Source organism: Macrobrachium nipponense, chromosome 40 (genome assembly GCF_015104395.2).
Source record: "Macrobrachium nipponense isolate FS-2020 chromosome 40, ASM1510439v2, whole genome shotgun sequence".
NCBI lineage: Eukaryota > Metazoa > Arthropoda > Malacostraca > Decapoda > Palaemonidae > Macrobrachium > Macrobrachium nipponense.
The window spans coordinates 15616703-15634202 of NC_061101.1; the positions used below are offsets into that span (position 1 = coordinate 15616703).

At 35.6% G+C, this 17500-nt stretch overlaps 1 protein-coding gene across 6 annotated transcripts in view; it reads left to right on the plus strand.

The window, feature by feature from the left end:
• LOC135211951 (single-minded homolog 1-like) overlaps positions 1-17500 on the plus strand; it is a 144493-nt gene that overhangs the window by 20932 nt on the left and 106061 nt on the right. For 4 of the 6 annotated variants that reach the window (XM_064245202.1, XM_064245203.1, XM_064245204.1 and 1 more), the window contains exon 2: positions 16966-17000. The exons of 1 other annotated variant lie outside the window; for it this stretch is intronic. In XM_064245202.1, the coding sequence (XP_064101272.1) occupies positions 16966-17000 (35 nt within the window). Of the gene's footprint in view, positions 1-3849; positions 4452-16965; positions 17001-17500 lie in introns of those variants that run through there. One more of the 6 variants, XM_064245205.1, reaches the window with a different exon arrangement.

Here is a 17500-nt window from a genome sequence, read left to right on the forward strand (position 1 = left end):
TGGCTGAGGGGCACAGCGCCCAGATAGTGACTCTGGAGGGTCAATCTGATCTTGGGGGGTGGGGGGGGGGGGCAGAGGGAATTGTGAACTGTCTCTCTTTTCTTTAAGGGCTCTTTTGGTATTAGATTATAGCTGGAGTGAAGTTTTGTGTATACGAACTTTCCTTTCAGTATTTGCACTAAGGTATGTTGACGAATATTAGATGTAAATATATATTAATATAATGTGAGTATTTCGCAGTTCATTTATTGCGAACGAAATAACAACATCGACTTTACAAATAATATATATATATATATATATATATATATATATATATAAATAATATAATATATATGTGTGTGTGTGTGTGTGTGTGTGTATTATTCGAGCTACAAATGTCCTTTAATATCTAATTCGCTCTACCTCGGAATTAATATATTTTCATATTTGTAAACCGAAGTAGAGCGAATTAGATATTAAAGGACATTTGTAGCTCGAATAATGATTTATATGAGTCACGGTGATATGACAATTATTCATATATATATATATATATATATATATATATAATATATATATATACTCGCACATGCACGACATACACATATGTATGTGTATGCCCACACTCGTTTATAGATATATATATATATATATATATATATAATATACTATATATATATAATATATATATATATATATATATATATATATATATATATATATATATACATATTCTATATATATATAAACGAGTGTGTGGCATACACATACATATGTGTATGTCCGTGCATGTGCGAGTATATATATATATATATAAATATATATATATATTATATATAATATATATATATTATTGAATAATTTGTCATTCACCGTGACTCATATAAATCATTATTCGAGCTACAACATGTCCTTTAATATATAATTCGCTCTATTTCGGTTTACAAATATGAAAATAATTAATTCGCGAGGTAGAGCGAATTAGATATTAAAGGACATTTGTACTCGAAAATTTGTCCACGGACATTAAAAGCAAATCAGTCCTTGTTAACTTAATATAAACACTAAAGAAAATAATAATATTATTTGTCTTGGATAGGAAGCAAAATCATCTTTTTACTGCAGGAAAAAAAAAAAACCTTTTCCACTACATTCATGGATAATACCCTGGCCATATGCCCCGGGAATATATAAAATGAATGAGACGCCAGGATTTATTTGAAGAGAAGAAATCATTTATTTTATTCTCAGCCCGCTGACCCAACATTTTTAGGAACGATAACTTGTGTTCAGTTTATCGCATATGATAGTGGAAAATGTGTTTTTTATTTTTATTGTATTGTATAATCACTATTTGCTTATTTTCCACTATACACTACTAATATATATGCCCATCGGATTATATTAGATATATATAGTAATATATACATATATATATTTATATATATATACTATATCATATATAATATATAAATATATATATTAAGTATATATATAAACGAGTGTGTGGCATACACATACATATGTGTATGTCCGTGCATGTGCGAGTGTGAAAATGTGTAAGCAAATAGTGATATACAATACAATAATAAAAAACACATTTTCACTATCATATGTCGATAAAACTGAACACAAGTTCCAACAATCGTTCCTAAAAATGTTGGGCTCAGCGGCTGAGAATAAAATAAATATGATTTCTTCTCTCAAATAAATCCTGCGTCTCATTCCATTTATATATTCCCGGGGCTTACTATGGCCATGGTATTATTTTTTCCTGGACATGTAGTGGAAAGGTTTTTTTTTTTCAGTAAAAAGATTGATTTTGCTTCCTTAATTTTCCAAGACAAATTTTAACTTATTATTATTTTCTTTAAGTTTTTACTTCAGTAAAAAGACTGATTTTGCTTCCTTAATTTTCCGTGACAAATTTTAACTGTTTTTCGTTTTTTACTTCAGTAAAATGACTGATTTTGCTTCGTTAATTTTCCATGACAAATTTTAACTTTTAATTTTATTTTTACTTCAGTAAAATGAATTATTTTGCCTCGTTAATTTTCCACGACAAATTTTAACTTTTTTTTTTACTTCAGTAAAACGACTAATTTTGCTTCCTTAATTTTCAATGTCAAATTTTAATATTTTTACTTCGGTAAAATGACTAATTTTGCTTCCTTAATTTTCCATGACAAATTTAACCTTTTTTGTTTTTACTTCAGTAAAATGACTGATTTTGCTTACTTACTTTTTCATGAAAAATTTTAATTTTTTTTTTTTTTACTTCAGCAAAATGACTGATTTTGCTTCCTTAATTTTCCAAGACAAATTTTAACTTATTTTCTATTGTTTTATCTTACTTCAGTAAAATGACCTGGTTTCACTAATTTAATTTTCCATGCCAAATTCTAACTTTTTGTTTTTTACCTTCAATGAAAATAAAATACAAGATTTCGTTTTTAAAGCGGAACTCTCGGCCTCTGCAGCAAACGAACTTCCCTTCTACTTTTTCGACGTTTTACGTTTTTTTACTTTTTTTTAATTCACTCACTTGAAAATGCCACGAAACGCGTTTCAGTAACCTCTCCTTTTGATAGCAGATGATTCTGGTTTCTTAAGTTTGTCTTAGCCATGAAGTTTTTTTTATTAATATTTATTTTTCTTATTCAGGCGCATCGTCTCAGTATCAATGTGTACATAGATTTCGTTTTTTTTTTGAAGTTTTTATATACACAACTGAAATAGCTTTTGCGGTGAGACTTTATGGTGTATAACGACATAACTCACTTTATATTATTAAGTAAAAATATTGTAACTTAATAATGGCATTATTACGCATTTATTCAGTTATTGTTGTGCCTTTTGCCATAACTGAAATCATTACGGTATATACCTCTTTATTTGTTTTATCCTATCACAATCCTTGCCGTATTTCCTCGGTAAGTGCATTAATATCATCTTAATTCATTGAAGCGTAGAGAAGGAATGATGCATATAGCCGGGCACTCTTCTAAATGGTTAGTTAAATTAGCTATCATAGCCGAAGGTTTCTAGAAGCATTAGTTGTTATAAGATTAGAAATATGGTTTTAGATACGGTATTTCCCATATCCAATGAGATCGCCAGTATTTTTAACAATATAGTTTGGTGATTAACACACATATACATACGTATATATATATATATATATATATATATATATATATATATATATATATATATATATATATATATATATATATATCCGCTTTAGCCTAGACCTTGAGGAAGATGAAACTGAAAAAAGTTCAATTCTTCTGTAAATACGAACCCAAAGAATGAAGTAAATACCTTCTGTAAACAAAGGAAGTAGTATATAAATGCCATCTATATGTAAACGAAGTAAGTCTAGTAGACATTCAACGCCCAAACAAAAAGCCTCCGACAACAGCGCTCAAGCAAAGAACTTTGACCTTCCAAAGTGAGCAAACGTCCAAACGACCAAAGTTCAGAACTCCAAAACAAAAACAAGAAGAAGAAGAAGGAGAAGAAGAAGAAGAAGCAGGGGCACGTGATGCCTGGATTGAAGTGGTTCAACGAAATCTAACTAAATCACGTCAGGAGGCTGCTGGACGTGACCAAAGGGGCCTTCCAGTTCTCCCAGAAGGACGTGTTCCCGCCAAAACGCCGTGCCGCGCCAACTTTCCCGCCGGCCCAACCGTCACGTCCCATTCGAGCGCCCTCATTGGCTCTCCTCAAGATGTGACGTCATTGAGGATAAATGGTTTCCATTGGGAGTTGGAGGGTCAGTGACGTCACTGTGTATAGGGTATTCTGACCACGATCACGCAGTAAGGCTGCTTGGTTGGCAACGATCACGAACCCCAAGGAATTTATGGCTTATCTGGAAAAAGAAAAAGAAAAAGAAAATTTGTGTTAACGGACCAGGTTTCTCTCTCGTGAGCTCAGTGATCTACTGTACGAGCAGGAAACGACTTTGGGAGAAAAACAAAATGATTCATAGGCACTTTTGCATTTAAATCAATGTGGCTTCCTCATCGCCCGATCACGAGTGAATGATTATGCTGTATTTGTGGTGATTTGCAGACCAGCCGAAAACGAAAGTATGCTCAAATTTGAAAGGGGATTATTTTATTCTTGACATAAGCCAACTTCCATTGGACTTATATAATTTTCCTGACAAATACTGTAGGAGAAACGCAATATTGCGAAGTCTATAATTCATCTACGTACGGTGCTAACTGTGAACTAATTCAATTTTGTGAAATCTGTATATAAAGCGTTTTGGACTGCACTCTTAAACTGCCGATGGATCGAGACGCCAGGAATAAACAGTCATAAGAGGTTCAACGATATATTTCGACTCATTCTTCGTTCGGGACTTCCACAGGCCTGTGTAAAACAGTGACTACTACTGAAGACGGTGTGCCACTTCGCGAGCCTTATAGGGCGTGCGCGATCGGCTGCTTCTGTTGGTACAGTGACCTCATTTTCATTTTGCTAGCCTTTCCTATTGTTGTTGTTGTTGTTTTTAACTGCCGATGTTACGTTACTATCTCGACATTTTCTCTGAATAACTGAGATCTTTATACCTCTGAACCCGCCATTCCCACATTTCCTTTTTTCACTTTATATTTCTCGGTCTATGCGTCTTATTCCTCTCTTTTTCCTCAGATTGCGTTTGTACTTTTTCATTTCTCCTTCTATCCTTTTTTCTCTTCCGTTTTGCCTTCTTCTTCTTTGTCATAGCTGCTCATTCGCTTTTCCTTCCCTTTTCCTTCCCATGATTATTCCCGAGTCTTACTTTCGTCTTAGGTGGTTTTTTGTTCTTTATTTTCTTCTCTTCTGTTTCTCTCCTTCGCTTTCTCGTCGCAGATGTTCTTATTCTTCACTTACTCTTATTCTAGCTTACCTTATTCATGACAACATGATTAGACTCTTTCCTCTCATTCGTTTTGACGCCATTCTCTCCCCTTCTTGATGTGGTGTTATTTTGAACGTTGTTATGGTCCTGTTCTTAACAGTTTTTTATTAGAAAAATTGTCAATTCCGTCTTCTTGATCTTCTGTTATTCTTATTACTATTCTTTTCATCGCAAACATTTGTATTTTCGTCTGTTTCTTTTGCTCCTCTCTATCTGTCCGCCATGTGCTCATATCTCTCTTCCTGTCATTCTCGGATATTTCTTCTTCTTCCATCTTTATCAGCGTTTTTCACTCTGTCATCCTCATAACCAGTGAAACTATATACCCTTTTCTCTGTTGCGTCTTCTCTTCTCTTCTTGTTCATCGCCGCATTTCATCCATTTCTCCTTCCTCTCCACCTTCTTCTTCTTCTTCTCCTTCTTCTTCTTCCTCTCCTCTCACCTTTGTAGTTCCATCTTCTCTTCTCTTCTCGTACATCGCCGCATTTCATCCATCTCTCCTTCGTCTCCACCTACTTAGTCTTCTTCTTCTTCTTCTTCTTCTTCCTCTCCTCTCACCTTTGTAGTTCCATTTCTCTTCTCTTCTCGTTCATCGCGCGCATTTCATCCATCTCCCCTTCGTCTCCACCTTCTTAGTCTTCTTCTTCTTCGTCTCCTCCTCCTCCTCCTCCTCCTCCTCCTCCTCCTCCTCTCACCTTTGTAGTTCCTCGTCCTCGGCGGAGCCGTGTGTGCAAAGTTGCAGGCTGGCGCATCCGAACGAGTCCCCCTGACTCCCGTCCCGTTGGGCAAGATCGTCTAGCTGATTAATTCTGAAGGCGAGAGCCTTCCATTGTTCTTAAATGAGGCCTGTCAATGCGCGGAGTCGTGTTATGACGCAGGTCCTTCGCTTCTGCCCCATTGTGTTTCTCTCTCTCTCTCTCTCTCTCTCTCTCTCTCGTTGAGTTGAGTCCGCCTCCCTTCCTTTCCTCCAGAGGTAACTACTTACTACCTACCTACCTACCTACCTGCTGCTTCATGCTTCGATTTGTATTAAACAGGGTGTCCATAAAGTCCCAGTACCATTCTAAGCAATACATACTTGTTATGGTACTGGGATATTATGGACACCCTGTACACACACAAACACACACACACACACACACATATATATATATATGTGTGTGCGTGTGTGTGTGTGTGTGTGTGTGTGTAGATAGATAGATAGATATAGATATACAAATATATACACAATATATATATATATATATATATATATATATATATATATATATATATATATATATATATATATATATATATATATATATATATTATATTCACGAAGGAAAGAGAAACGATGGAGTTCTATACAAAGCCTTTCGATTTCTTGCTAAGCAGTGCAGGACAAGACGTCGAAACGCCTTGCAGACCCCGTTGTTTTTCCTTCCTTCGTGGATTTCGTCTTTATTTATATTCATTTGTACATATCATATACGTTTGTGTATGTATGTATGCATATATGTGCATATACAAATATTATACATAGCCTGTATTTTATCTAAGAAACAACAGAGAAGATAATACTCTATAGTATGAGTGGGTTGGGTAAGGAATTTGTAGTGGGAAGCTTAGTGAAAGGGTCAGTGTTTATGGAGAGTTCGATAAGCTGCTAATGAGCCTCTTGCATTAGCGTGTGATGAGGTTAATCAAGGTAGTTTTCTGCGCAGGTGTTTCATCCACGATTCAGAAGTTTTAGAAAATGAGATTTTTCTCAATGACTGTGTTAGAGGAAACGGTTTGAAGAATGATTCCGTTTGCAAAATCCTTAATTAATTTGGTGCCCTAAGGCCGAATATTTTAATATATTTATAACTTGGAGATCTCTCAGGTGACGTTGTTGAATTGAAGGTAATTTTTCAGCGTCTCCAAGAAAAGGCGTGATGACTCACTCTTCCGTCCTTGGAAATATGAAGCCATAATTTGTCACACTTTTCAATTCAAAGCCTTTGCATGGAATTTCCTGCTTCGATTTTACCGATGTTGTGGGTTTAATTCTATATTCCTCCTCAGCGTGTAAAGCAAAGTCAATTCAATGAAGAGCAGATTGATGATAATAATCAAACAAGTAAAAAATGTGCAACCGAATTTTTTGCGCAGCCATAATAATCAACGCCACCGAAAACAGATCGATCTTTGGTTGGTCTTGGAATAAGGCTGAAAAAGCCACGGCCCATGAAACTTTAACAACCGCCCGGTCGTGGCCTATCCTATATAGTTGCCAGAAATGATTAGGGCTAACTTTAACCTTAAATCAAATAAAACCTTCTGAGGCTAGAGGGCTGCAATTTGATGTGTTTGATGATTTGGGGGGTGGGCGATCAACATTCCAATTTGCAGCCATCTAGCCTCAGTAGTTTTTCAGATCTCGGGGGAGACGGAGAAATGCGGACAGTATAAAGTACGGACGGACAGACAAAGCCGCGTCACAGCGCAGGCTTGCCTGAAGGGCCATTGTTTAATTAGCCCTTGTAGCTTCTCAGGTTGTAGAAGGATTTAAAGAAAAAAAAACAATGTCCAGTTTGTTACGAACAGTAATGTGATACAGTTTGGTTTGTTATAGAATATCATTGGGTAACTGGCTTAGTTATAGTAACCATAATCACCTTGTGTGACTTCCGCCACTGTAACCTTTCCACGGGAGGGATGCCAGAAAAATAAAAATGTTCGAAAGTGAAGTGAGACAGCTGCGTCTCCAACAAAATATTAGGATATTTAATCAGATTACGACGGCCTCATGATGCCGGCACGGACCCTTGTACGAAGATGCCTCAGAAGTAGGGCAAGTTGTTAATTAAAGGGATTAAGAGGCCTGATGCGGGCCCTTTGTACTCGATCCAACCGACCGGGAAGCATTGGACGAAGAAGTTTTATATTTCTTTGGCGTGTCAGTTTGTCAACTGTTCTCAGTTTCCAGAAGTTAAAGTTAAGTATATCTTATCGTTTAACCAGACCACTGAGCTGATTAACAGCTCTCCAAGAGTTGGGCCCAAGGATTAAATATTTGCATACGTGGCTAGGAACCAATTGGTTCCCTAGCAACGGGACTTACAGTTTATTGTGGGATCCGAACAACATTATATCGAGAAATGAGTTTCTAATCACCAGACACAAATTTCTCTGACTCCACGTTGGCAGAGCGGGGAATCGAACTCAGGATTACCAAATTGGTAGGCGAGCACGCAAACCACTCGTCCAATGAGGAACTACTTTTCAGAAGTGAATGTATTTGGTCTATTCTGAAATTTCGTTTCGAGCAATTTTCACTGGAAAACATAGTGTTCTTCCTCAGGAAAGAGCTTCGTTTTCACAAAAAACTTACTGATGGAGTAATAGCGTCCTACTTTCGTCAGAAAACGTAGCAGGGTCTTCATGGCCATGCATATTTTTATCGCTTATGCTTATGTGTATGAATACACATGTATGTAGGCCTTTGTTCTCACTGACACACTACCAAACCAAGGACAAAATAATTATATAAAACCAAGTGATTAAATACTCACAACTGAAACATTCTTACGGTTTTAGGAACAGAATATGACAGAAATAATCAGGCCATAAATAATAATAATAACCTTAATAAAAAAAGTTGGTTCACGATTCGAATAATATACATACAATATATATATATATATATATATATATATATATATATATATATATATATATTATATAATATTATATATATTATATATATATTCTCGGACACGTCTCCGCCACTCTTACACGGAGAAAAGCTTTTTTGTTTCCAATATCAAGGTGTAAGAGTGTGAGAGATTCTCTCTCTCTCTCTCTCTTCTCTCTCTATCTCTCTCTCTCTCTCACTCCTCTCTCTCTCTCTCTCTCTCTCTCTCTCCCTCCTTGTCCAAGCTGTTGTCAAGCCAAGGAAATGGGTCAAGTGAAGAAAAGAGCGAGCGAAGTCTCTCTCTCTCTCTCTCTCTCTCTCTCTCTCTTCTCTCTCTCTCCTGATGCTTGATGTTTTGGATAAAAACTGAAACGCTGATTCCGTCGATCTTCAGCGGAAGGCTAGAACGACGCACAAAGAACCTGTAAAGCATTGTGTTCATAATATATATATATATATATATATATATATATATATATCTATATATATATATATATATATATATATATATATAAACATAAAGCTATATATGTACTATATGCGTAAAAACGTGCGCGTCTAGTTTGCTAAACATTCGATGAAATGACGAGGCATTAGGAAGCAGAAATATCTGACCGACAGAACTCCATAAAAGTGTAGATGATATTATGCGAAACACCAGAACCAACGTGTAAAGAAATCACTTCTGAACATAACTCAATTCAACGCTATGTGGCACTGAGTCATTTCTGGGCATTTTGATACAAACGCTAGAAGAACCCGAATAGCTGAACCAATGATGTGTTTTCTTTTAAAATAAGATTCAGCAAAACGTTCATACCCACAAACATATACATACACGCAGAGGTAGACGCCACGTTAACTATAGTAGATTCACCATCACCCGTGCATCTAATGTCTAGGCCAGTCCCTTACGGCGCTCCTGATTGGCTGTTGATAAGCCAATGACAGGGTTGGAAATTCTCAGTCTCTCTCAAGAGTTCACATGGGTAGGATCGATGTTCCACCTCTCCTGAGGGATAATTCTTTCAGGAGAGGTGGAACATGCGTCCTACCTGTGTGAACTCTCAAAAGAGACTGGGAGTTTCCAGCCCTGTGATTGGCTTATCAACAGCCATCAGGAGCGTCGTAAGGGACGGGCCTAGACATCAAATGCACGGTTGATGTGAATCTACTATAGTGACATCTATCGGTGTGAGAGGAAATCACACATTCGTGGCAATCACCAAGAAGCCCAGAACGGAAGCAGAGTCTTAAGAAAGGTTTTTCACGACACCAGCACAGGATAGTTTTTTAATGGCCAGTGAAGCTTTACCTTACGGAACTCATATACCGGAAGGGAAAAGGAAATGCACGATAAAACTAAAGAGAAAACAGGACACACACACACACACAAAGTGACGGATACGCCTTTATCAGTAGATGTATTATTATTATTATTATTCAGAAGATGAAACTTATTCATGTGGAGCAAGCCCACAGAGGCCATTGATTTGAAATTCAAGCTTCCAAAGAATAAAGTGTCCATTAGGAAGGGAAATACAGAAAGACGAGATCTCACTTATTAAAAAAGAAAAGGAAAACAAATTAATAAATAGATAAAAAAGGTATCAAAATGCAAGGAGAATAGATAGCATCAGGGTAGTGCACTGAGTTACACTTCCAACTAAGGACATATATATAACATTTACTGACAATAAAGGAAAACGCTTTAATTGTACATTAGATGGTCAATTTCACTGAAGACTAATGGAAACGCCCCACTCTATCTCTCTCTCTCCAGAGGAAACTGAAAGGAAAATCAAGAGGGAGGAGAGAGAGAGAGAGAGAGAGAGAGAGAGAGAGAGAGAGACCGGAAGGGGGGAAGGCTCTCAAGAGATTAAGGAGGAGAGATTTTCGTCTTAACAAATTCAACAGTTAGGGGAAGAGAGCCTGTGTAGGGGTTTGAGAGAGAGAGAGAGAGAGAGAGAGAGAGAGAGAGAGAGAGAGAGAGAGAGAGAGAGAATAAAATCGATATTCTAGAAGAGAGAGAAACCATATCCTAACGAACTCTAAAGGGGAAGACAGAGGTATACGGCCGAGAGGTGACAAAAGTGCGTACTTGGATAATTTTGTCAGAATGGGGTAGATTTATACACACGCGCCTGCCATTGTAGGTCTGGGAGAGTAATTATGATTTCGTATACATAGCGTATGGTGTATACATACACGCATACACGAGTATATATATATATATATATATATTATATATATATAATATATATATATATATATATATATATATATTATACATATAATATATAAATAAATAAATGGTAATGGATTGATATGTATGATAATACAATCAATAACACGAAATATGAACAATATATATACGTATATATATATATATATATAATATATATATATATATATATATAAGATTATTATATATATAATATTTTTTCAAGAAAATATATATCATTAACATAAAATATATTAGGGCAACACGGTCACGCGAATTAAGTTTTGTCGATGAAATGACACGAAATAATAAACCATTAAAAATATTTTTACAGAAAACCCACAGACGTAAATAAAAAAAGGGGGCAGGCTTTATACTTGATGGAAACATCAGAAAAAAAAAACGAGATATTTCTCAAAATATCAAATAAAAATTCTTAAGCGAAATCGCCACCGATTATTTAAAAAAAAATGATCAATTATTTCTCACAAAACAATTTTATTATCAGGCGGCTGCTTAAGTAAAGTTTTTTTTTAAAGACTATTTAATATCAGCATTGTCTTCTTAATGCCTTTTATTTGTCATTGTTTACCTTTGCAAAATGTCAGATATCTCTCATATTTGATCAAATGCTAAAAAATATTACAGTTAAAGACTAAGCGATAAAATTATTTTCAACATCGGTAGTAGCAATATATACAATATTTAATAATAATAATAATAATAATAATAATAATAATAATAATAATAATAATAATAATAATAATAATAATAATAATTATTATTATTATTATTATTATTATTATTATTATTATTATTATTATTACAGAATTTCAAATTTGGTCAAATCTGCTTATCATACATAAGCAAGAAATAATAATAATAATAATAATATAATAATTTAATTCATTACAATTATTATTATTATTACTATTATTATATTAATTATGACAGAAATTCACATATGGTCAAATCTGCTGGTCACAAATAAGCAAGAAGTACAAACGACTAAAAAAAACAAAAATCAAAGAATCAGATAAAAGGTGAAAGGAATAACAGGCCAAAAGAATCATTCCTCTGTAATAAATATTATTCTCCGTCTTTTGTGGAAAAAAAAGGCTGTTGTTTATTTATTTGCCCTTCGAAGTCCAGGAGTATTTCTGTCTGTCTTTCTTTGTGTGAAATCGTCTTTTTTTTTTCTTTTTTTTACTGTCGACCAACCCCTTAAAACGCCCCCCTCCCCTCCCCCACTAAAAAAATGTCAGCTTTGCCCAAGCCAATCAGACTATGGAACGTTTGCCCCGACTCTTCTCCATCCAACGCCGACCTCCGCTTCGTCCCGATGCCCTCATTCTCGACTTAGGCGGATACCCACGGGGCGAAAGAAATGAATCGCTCTGATATATCTTCCTATCTCTTATCCCCGGTCTTCGGAAATCGAACTTCGGTAAAGTCTAAAGCGAATTAAAGCTCCATCTTCGTTTGTTTTCGTCAACGAGGGGAAACGAATACAACGTCGGACCGAAGACGAAGTCAGAGTACAGGTATGAATGCGAACGTGGTGTCCATAAGGCTTAGATCATATAATAAAGCATCAGTTGGTTGAGGGAAGCGAGAGGAGGAGGAGGAGGAGGAGGAGGAGGAGGAGGGATGGAAGAAGGGGGAAGGGGGCGAGTTTGTGTTGGGGAGGCGCAGAGCGGGGGATGAGCCCCTCTACGAAGGCATTGGCACGAATCCCGACCGCTTTATGACCAGCTGAAGTCAAATCACTGGCCATGTTCAACTTTCAATTGTGACGCCTCGTGGTACGACTCGCAGAGAGAGAGAGAGAGAGAGAGAGAGAGAGAGAGAGAGAGAGAGAGAGAAATACATTCAGATGTAAAGAGAGAGGATACTACAAAATGTATGATAGATACATGCATGCACACACACATGTATTTAATACGTACAAACGAGAGAGAGAGAGAGAGAGAGAGAGAGAGAGAGAGAGAGAGAGAACCAAAGCAATAGACAGAGACTAAAAGAAAAAAATAGACACTGGTAAAAGTCATAAGCACACAGGCAATTAAATTTAATGTTAAGGGGTTTTAAGCAACAATAATAAACTATGTAGGCTCACACTTTGTAAGTAAACAGATAATGCCACTGAAAATTTTTAAAAAAATGTACATTTGTTCCGCTATTCACAATTATCCCTGCCAGTTTTCATCGAGTCTGTCACGCCAAGTATGAAAAGTTTTCACAGAACATGTATTTGATTGATTTGATGTTTTTTTTCATATGTGTTATTACCTGAAAATCCCGTATAAGTATAATACCGGACGAACATCTAATCGTTCCGTTACGCTGACGAGAATATGAATATAGGACAAATTAGAAATTTAGGAACTGGGATTTTACCATAAAAATAAAAAAGTTCTTAAGATCAAATTTAAATTTTTCCGAAGCACAATTTTTTCCTGCAAGCATCATAAGTAATTCTACCTAGATTAATAATGACTCTTCCTTTAAGAAGCAGCTGACTGGTTTTCATATTTTTATAATAAATTATGAGGCTCACTTTATCACCTTCTGCATTGGGGGGAGACATTTTCATTTATTATTTTCCTAATAGCCTTTTCGTCTTCCAAATAGTTGTGGTACATATAGTTTTTAAACAAATTTCCTTTGGTAATAACAGGTGTTTATCTCCTTAAATATTTCTGTTGGGCGATGCGGGAGAGATTTTTTTTTTTCATATCAGTGAACGTGACAGTCGGAATTTGCGTATCTAGTTCATTACAAAATTCATAAGGATAACTTGCATTTATATGTCAACAATTAATTATTATTATTTTTTTTTTTACCTTTATCAGGATTTCCGTGACGTTAGGTCTTATCTTTCTCAAACAGTTTTGTATAGAAATACTTTAACTGATTTTTACATTTGAAAAGTTGTCAAGAATATTGCGCATTAGAAACTGCTCCCAATCTGTAATATCCGGAATGTTTCACACGATTCGGTAGTTGAATTTTTTTTTTCTATATATATTTGTATCAGTTTTATCTCTCCCCCTTTGCTAAATTTCGATACAGTTCTGTAATTTGAATTCTGGAAGCAGCTGAATCTTTGTTGCCTTAGTTTTTAATAATAGGTTTATTGAGATCTTTTGCTGAGTTTATTTGAAAAAAAGCCCTGAGAAGAAAAACTAAATAACGAACGATTTGCAAATTGGAATTTCGTAATAATTCTTAAAAAAAAAAAAAGTGTTCGTCAACATTTGAGCTTTGATATGGAAGACTAAATAACGAACAAATTCCAATTTGAAATTTCGTAATAATTCTACAAGCAAAAAAAGAAAAAAAAAGGAAAAAAAAATGTTCGTTGACCATTTGAGTTTTGATAGGAAAAACCAAACACTGACAAATATGTTCAATATCTTGTTCTGTGTCTCTCAGCACGTTACACTTTGTTAACAGAGATCTCTTTTCATAATTCCAAGGTTTATTCTTTATTATTATTTCCCGACCTCTTCTTTGATAATATACATATGTTATCAGTTTTATGTCTTTGTTCCACCTGACTTCCTCGTAAAGTTAATATTGTTAGAATTGTTAATATTCGTATGTCCATCTTAAATATAATATAATATATAATATATATATTATATATATATATATATATATATATAATAATATATATATATATATATATATATATATTATACATATTTCTTTCTTTATTACTTGTCCACAGTTGCGGCTGGAACTGGAATCTATGCAGGAGTGACATTTATTTATGACGGTATAAATTCACGATTCACTAAAATTTAACCTCTTCCCGGCAATTACAACTTTTCACATCCACATAGCGTAGCTCGACATTTATGCAATTATATATATATGTTATATATACATAGAGTGAGAGAGAGAGAGAGAGAGAGAGAGAGAGAGAGAGAGAGAGCTTCTGATGTTATCTGTACCATTCGCCTCAAAGCTAAATCCTCAATCCTGTTAATTCCTAGTCGAAAACTCGTCCTTAGCTCATCCAAGGAGAATGGATGACAGAAGCAAACCAGGATAAGACCTATAATATTCTTTCAACTGATCTTCTCGCTTTACTTGCGCTTATGTACTAAGCAGAATCTTATCTGATGCACAAACAAGTGTCAATGGATGGCCTCCCCACCTTATTTATCTATCCAGTTCTGTATTTACGTTCCTCGTTTTCTTTTATTCATAAAAAAGAAAAAAGATGTTTTTTTTCTTTCATTACGTCAAAAGAATTTGCTAAGTCACATGGCAGCGTCGTGAAAAGTATATAATTCTCGTGTTGGATTTGATCACCTAAGAGAGGTTTTAGATTTTATGTTGATGATTTTTTCCCTTTTTTTGTACTTTTTAACTTTTTAAGTCATGTGTACATGTATGTGGCTTTTACTGACAACTGATATTTTGGTTTGCAAGATCGTAGAACAAACTTACAAAAACACACGCACGTATGAAGATATATATATATATATATATATATATATATATATATATATATATATATATATATATATATATATATATATATATATATATATATATATAGTGTTAAATCAAAGAAATGATACAGAATAACTTCTGAGTCATTAGCATAGATGTTATTCCAATTGCAAAGCGTAATTAATAGTAAATCAACTTTTTTTTTTTTTTTTTATAAAGTTCACTTTCGACCTTGTTTTGTTTACGTGTCTTATCTCAAAAGTCGACATTGACAGCAAACACAACAAAAGAAAGATTAGCGAGTTTTTAAGTATTTTGTCCCACTTATCTCCCCTCGCGAATGCCGTCACTCCCCCCAAAAATGACCTAGCGCCAGGACCACCCCACCCTCAATAACACGCTTTTATGGGCGGCGTGTTGGATCGTTTAGCCTATCATCGAAATTGGTCACCCCCCCCCAACAACCAGATGGCGTTAACCGTTACATCAACTCCGAGGCAGTTGCCGATCTCCCTCGGCCGCGATCTTTCTTTCCCCTCGGAAAATCTGGCTTTAATGTGTGAAGCCCTCGAGACTTGAGAAGCAGAACTGAATGTTTGAATGTTTCTGCGAAGAAATTAAAGCTTTCTTTCTCGGGAGCATTTTTATTTATTTATTTATTTATTTTTTTTTTGACGAAAGGCTCCCGAGAGCTGTGTCATTATCAGATGCGACTGCGATAACGGTGTGGTGATAATAAATAGGGAAAAGGTGAAGTATATCTTATAGTTTAACCAGACCACTGAGCTGATTAACAGCTCTCCTACGACTTGCCCGAAGGATTAGATAGTTTTACGTGGCTAGGAACCACTTGGTTATCTAGCAACGGGACCTACAGCTTATTATTGTGGGATCCGAACCACATTATATCGAGAAATGAATTTCTAATCACCAGAAACAAATTCCTCTGATTCCACGCCGGCAGGGCAGGGAATCGAACTCGAGACTACCGAATTGGTAGGCGAGCACGTAAACCACTCGTCCGACGAGGAACTAATAGCAAATAGGGAAGATATATAGGATATGCATTTCTCTATTATTATTTTCCGTCTGTTTCGACGGCAAATCTTCGCAAGGTGGAGCCAACGAGTCTTAACTGACCTAGAAAACTGTTTTCCTCGTTTCGAGCTACAATTTGTTTCAGTTTAATGATACACTAGAGTCCATCCCATGTTTTGGTTCCAAAAATCCTTGAGAGGATCTTCTCTTGATCTACTAATCGGGAAGTATACACAATAGGGTGACAGGGAAATTCAGTGTTACTTGTGGTGGGTCCAAGGGGCAAATCGCCCCCCCCCCCAACTCAGCCAGGTCAGGGCAAGGCGCCCTAAGTTAGATTAGGAAGGTAAGGTGTCTGTCTCCCTTACTCTGCATCTGCTCCTACTAATATTAGTTCTTGGGACTTGATGAGGGACTTATTTCTGGTGATAGAAATTCATTTCTCGATGTGGTTCGGATCCCACAATAAGCTATAGGTCCCCAGTTGCTGAGTAACCAATTGGTTCCTAGCCACGTGAAAATATCTAATCGTTCGGGCCAGCCCTAGGAGAGCTGTTAATCAGCTCAGTGGTCCGGTTAGAGTGAGATATACCTTATTCTTGTTCATCTCTGTGAAGACTTGAAGACTTGACCAACGATTTCTAACAACGATTTCTTTTTCTGTTCCCACAGGTTGCCACGGTGACGCCACTGCATGCAGTAAAGGGGTAGGACTTCTTTGTTGTTCAATCTTTTCAATTATTTAGTAAGAATCAGATTTAAGAAGAAAAACTTTCAGAGTGGTGTATTGCGCTCTTACATTTCCATGGAATAAACAAGGGCTTCGAATTAAAAATGAAAAGTATAAATTAAGAGTTGAAAGCCACAAAATATACTGTATATGAGACCGTATTTTCCAAAATACAGAAAAGGTTAAAATAACGGTCCTTTTCAGGCGAAAGCTCCCCCCCTTTTTTTTCTTGTATTTTGAAAATACAGTCTCATACACATTATTGTGGCTTTGAACTCATTATCTCCGGTCACGGCATAGCGATGCACCATAGATAGTAGATAGTATATCTTATATACGGCAAATTTTAAATTCAAAGAATTAAGGTCTATGTATTGGTGGTCTTTTTGTCCAAAATTTTTTTGTTTGTATTGTGTTTTAACGTTGCAAGGAACCAGTGGTTATTCAGCAACGGGACCAACGGCTTTACGTGAATTC